Below are 5000 nucleotides of genomic sequence, written 5' to 3'. Positions count from 1 at the left end.
GGTTGCTGCCGGAGGGAAAAAAATAGGAGGGAGAGAGGAGGGGGGAAGAGGGAGGGAGGGGAAAGGGAGAGGGAAAGGGAGAAAGGGATTGGAAAAAGGGGGAAAAAGGAGGGAGAAGGGGAGAATGGGGAAGGGAAGGTGAAAAGGGGGGTGAGGAGAAGAGGAGTGGAGGGGAAGAATGAGGGAGAAGAGGAAAATGGGGGAGGGAGGTTGGGGGGAGAGTGGAGGGGAATGAGGGAGAATGAGGGAGGGAGGTGAGAGAGTGGAGAATGAGGGAAAGGGAGGGGAGGAGGGAGGGGAAGAGGGAGGGGGAAGGGGGGAGAATGAGGGAGGGAGGAGGTGATGAGAGTGGGGGGGGAATGAGGGAGAATGAGGGAGGGAGGTGAGAGAGTGGAGGGGAATGAGGGAGGGGGGAAAAATGGGGGAAGGGAGGGATGAAAATGGGGAGAATGAGGGAATGGGAGGGGGAGGTGAGGACTGAGAGATTTTGGAGAGGAGTGGGAGGGGAAAGAGGAGAGAGATAATGAGGGTAGAGGGATGTGAGGATGGAGGGAGAGCGGGAGGAAATGAGGAAGGGAGGATGAGAGAGGGAGGGAAATGAGGGAAAGAGGAGAAGGGAGGAGAGGAGAAGAAAGTAGGAGGGGAAGAGGGGAGGGAGGAATGAGGGGGAAGGGAAAGAGAATGAGAGAGGGAGAGGAGGAGAGAGAATGAGGGAGAGGGAGGAGGAGAAGGAGAAAGGGTAGAAAGGAGGGAGGATGGAGGGGAGGAGGAGAGGGAATGGAGGGGAGGGAGGAAGAGGAGGGGAGAGAGAAGGAGAAAGAGGAGAGAAGAGGAGGGGAGAGGAGAGGAAAGGGGAGAAGTAGGAGGAGATGAGGGAGAGGAGGGAGAGGAGGAGAGGAGAGGAGGAAGGAGGAGAGGAGGAAAGGAGAGGGAGGAGGAGGAGGAGGAGGAGGAGGAAGGAAGAGGTGGAAGGAGGGAGGAGGAGGGAGGAGGAGGAGGAGGAGGAGGAGGAGGAGGAGGAGGAGGAGGAGGAGGAGGAGGAGGGAGAGGAGGAGGAGGAGAGGAGGAGGAGGAGAGGAAAGGGAGAGAGAGGAGGAGGTGGAGAAGAGAGAGGAGAAGGAGGAGGAGGAGAGGAGGAGGGGGAGGAGGGAGGGAAGGAGGAGGAGGAGAGGAGAGAGGAGAGGGGAGAGGAGGAAGAGGAGGGAGGAGGAGGAAGAAGGGAAGAGGAGGAGAAGAGGAGGAGAAGAGGAAGGAAGAAGGAGGAGGAGAAGGAGGAGGAGGGAGGAGAGGAGGAGGAGGAGAAGGGAGAAGAAAAAGGTAGAAGAAGAGAGGAGGAGAAGAAGAAGGAGGAGGAGGAGGAGGAGGAGGAGGGAGGGAAGAAGAAGAAGGAAGTGAAGAGAAGAAGAAGGAAGAGAGAAGAAGGAGAGAGAGGAGAAAGAAGGAAGATGAAGAAGAAGGAAGAAAAGAAGAAGGAGAAGAAGAGAAGGAGGGAGAGGAGGAGAAGGAGGAGGAGGAGGAGGAGGAGGAGGAGGAGGAGGAGGGAGGAGGGAGGAAAGGAGGAGGAGGAAGGAGGAGGAGGAGGAGGAGGAGGAGGAGGAGGAGGAGGAGGGGAGAGGAGGAGGAGGAGGAGAGGAGAGGAGGAAGGAGAGGAGGAGGAGAAGGAGGAGGAGGAGAGAGAAGGAGAGGAGGATGAGAGGAGGAGGAAGAGAGGGGAGGAGAGGAGGAGGAGGAGAGGGGGAGAGTGGAGGGAGGGGAGGCGAGGAGGAGGAGGAGAGGAGGAGGAGGAGGAAGGAGGAGGAGGAGAGAGGAGAAGGAAGAGAGGAAAGTGGGAAGAAAGAGGAGGGGAGAGGAGGAGAGGAGAGGAGGAGAGGAGGAGGAGGAAGGAGGAGGAGGAAGAAGTGAGGAAAGGAGGAGAGGAGGAAGAAGAGAAAAGGAAGAGAGAGGAGGACGAAGGAGGGAGGGGAGGTAGGAGGAGGAGAAGAGAAGAAGAAGAGAGAAGAAGAAGAGAAGACAAGAGGGAAGAAAGAAGGAAGGAGGAGAGGAAGGAGAAGAGAAAGGTGAGAGGAAGAAGAAGAAGAAGAAGAAGAAGAAGGAAGAGAGAAGGAGAAGAGGAGAAGGAGAAGGAGAGGAGGAGGAAGAGGGAAGAAGAGAAAGAGAAGAGAAGGAGAAAGAAAAGGAGGAGGAGGGAGAAGGAAGGAGGAGGGAAAGAGGGGAGGAGGAGGAAAGGGGGGAGGAAGGAGGAAGAGGAGGAGGAGGGGAAGGAGAAGTAGAGGGAGAGGAGGAGGAGGGAGGAGGAGGAAGGAGGAGGAGGAGGAGGAAGGAGGGGAGGAGAAGGAGGAGGAGGAGGAGGAGGAGGAGGAGGAGGAGGAAAAGGAGGAAGAGGGGGAGGAAGAGAAGGAGGAGAAGAAGGAGGAGGGGGAGGAAGAGGAGGAGGAGGAGATGAAGGTGGAGGAGGGGGAGGAGGAGGAGGAGGAGGAGGAGGAGGAGGAGGAGGAGGAGGAGGAGGAGGAGGGAGGAGGAGGAGAGGAGGAGGGGGGGAGGAGGAGGAGGAAAAGGAGGAAGAGGGGGAGAGAATAGAAGGAGGAGAAGAAGGAGGAGGGGGAGGAAGAGGAGGAGGAGGAGATGAAGGTGGAGGAGATGGAGGAGGAGGAGGAGAAGGAGGACAAGGTGAAGGAGAAGGAGGAGGTGGGGGAGGAAGAGGTGGTGGTGGTGGCGGAAGGTGAGGAAGAGGTACGCGGAAGCCAAGAATAAAAGGTGGCAAAGAATGAGGCGGAAATGAAGTCAGAGAGAATAAAGGTACAACAGAACGAGAATGAGTTAAATGAGAATAGCGAAGACGAAAATGAGGACGGATTTAAAAGAGGAAAGACGAGGAATTAATTAATCAAGGTTGTAAATGTGAACGATTTCTTGTATAATGATTTCAGTTCTCAGCTTGCAAATGAATGGTACGTTAAGCAAAGAGTGGGTATTTATGAACAAAATCTATGGTGGTTTTGAATAGCATCATCATTGTCATTATGATAATGGCAATACTACTACTAATATCACGAATAACAACAACAATACTGTTACCACCACTACTACTACTACTACTACTATTATTATTACTACTACTACTACTACTACTACTACTACTACTATTATTATTACTACTACTACTACTACTACTACTACTACTACTATTATTATTACTACTACTACTACTACTACTATTATTATTATTATTACTACTACTACTACTACTACTACTACCACCACTACTACTACTACTACTACTACTACTACTACTACTACTACTACTACTACTACTACCACTACTACTACTACTACTACTACTACCAATACTACTACTACTACTACTACTACTACCACTACTACTACTACTACTACTACTACCAATACTACTACTACTACTACTACTACCACCACTACTACTACTACTTCTACTACTACTACTACTACTACTACAGTCGTACTAATAATAATGATAATGATAATTATACTGATAATAGTAGCGATAGTAACAAATATTACTAATACCGTTACTATTATTATTACCACTACTTCTTGCAAAATTACTAGCACTACTTCTACAACTGCTGATAATGATAACGCCAATAACCACCAACAATAATGATGATAAAAATGATAATTTTTAAGCATCGACATTTCTTAGTAATTATGGTTTAATTAGCCTTTTTGCTTTAACTTGAAACCGTCGAAAAAAAAAAAACACTAACATAGTTTTATCATAGTCAATAAAAAAAAAAAAAAAAAAAAAAAAAAAACGAATGATAACAGAAACAGAAAACGTACAAACAACAATCACAGAAGACAGACACAGAGGAATTTAGAGAGTCTTATTTAAGTGGAAATTTGAGCCCCGAGGAGAGGGAAGGGGGTGCCATGGGGGACTGAAGAGAGGCAGGGTGGAGTGCCACAGGGGGGTGCCATAGGGAAGGGGAAGGGAGGAGTGCCATACGGAAAGGGGGAGGGGGGGGAGGAAGAGAAAGGAGTGTTTCAGAGGGTGCCATGGGAGGACAGATGGGGGGGGGAGGGGGAAGGGGGGTGCCTCAAGGGTCTTAGAGGCCAGGGGGGGGGGGCAGAAGGGGAAAGAGGAGAGGAGGAAATAACAAACCGAGGGAAGCGAAGAAGGAGGGGAAGGAGAAGAGAAGGAAAGTCCCACGTTGGATACCATTAGAGGGGTTGGTGGGGAGGGAAGGAGGGAGGGAGGGAGGGAGGGAGGGAGGGAGGGAGGGAGGGAGGGAGGGAGGGAGGGAGGGAGGGAGGGAGGGAGGGAGGGAGGGAGGGAGGGAGGGAGGGAGGGAGGGAGGGAGGGAGGGAGGGAGGGAGGGAGGGAGGGAGGGAGGGAGGGAGGGAGGGAAGGAGGAAGAGAAATGGGAATCCCACAATGCTGGAGAGGACAAGTGGAAGGAGAAATGAAGGGAAATCCCACATTGAATGCCATTGGAGGGGAAGGCAGGGGAAGGGGCGGTCGGGGGGGGGGGTGCCTGTATCAGCTGTCCCCAGGCGGTGCCACTCGGACGCCAAGGCTGTTGAGTAATGGTGCCACTGTTTAACTTTTCCTTCCTTGTTCTCTCTGGGGCGAGGGGATTTTCCGTCATTTTAGGACAATTAGATATTTTTGTTTGTTTGTTTGTTTGTTAGAGAGGGGGAGACAGAGATAGAGGAAATAAAAGGATAATGAGACACAGGCACAGGCAAACAGAGAGATAAACACAGACAAAGACAGACAGACAAACAGAAATATATTAAGACCGAGAAAAAAGACTCAAAAACCACTTTACGAATTCTACGAAGTTATAATGAAAAATGATAAACATAATCAAATATACAAAGAAAAAAATAAATGAATAAATAATCAATACATATTTTTTCAGTAATAACAATAAATAAGTAAATATAGAAAAACAATTCATTAACAGAAAAAAACAACAACAAAGAAATAAGTGTCTCATTTAAGAAAAGTAAATAAT

At 50.0% G+C, this 5000-nt stretch overlaps 1 protein-coding gene across 6 annotated transcripts in view; it reads right to left on the bottom strand.

Annotated features, from left to right (window-relative positions):
• The window catches only part of LOC125045779 (F-box/LRR-repeat protein 7-like), a 92086-nt gene that overhangs the window by 8287 nt on the left and 78799 nt on the right, over nucleotides 1–5000 (bottom strand). For all 6 annotated transcript variants that reach the window (XM_047643208.1, XM_047643206.1, XM_047643207.1 and 3 more), the window contains one exon: nucleotides 1–5. This exon is cut by the window's left edge and continues 152 nt beyond it. In XM_047643208.1, the coding sequence (XP_047499164.1) occupies nucleotides 1–5 (5 nt within the window). The remainder of the gene's footprint in view (nucleotides 6–5000) is intronic.

This window comes from Penaeus chinensis, chromosome 38 (genome assembly GCF_019202785.1).
Source record: "Penaeus chinensis breed Huanghai No. 1 chromosome 38, ASM1920278v2, whole genome shotgun sequence".
In the NCBI taxonomy this organism is placed as follows: Eukaryota; Metazoa; Arthropoda; class Malacostraca; order Decapoda; family Penaeidae; genus Penaeus; species Penaeus chinensis.
The sequence above is the reverse complement of the archived record's forward strand: the minus strand, read 5'-3'. Positions and strand labels throughout refer to the sequence as shown.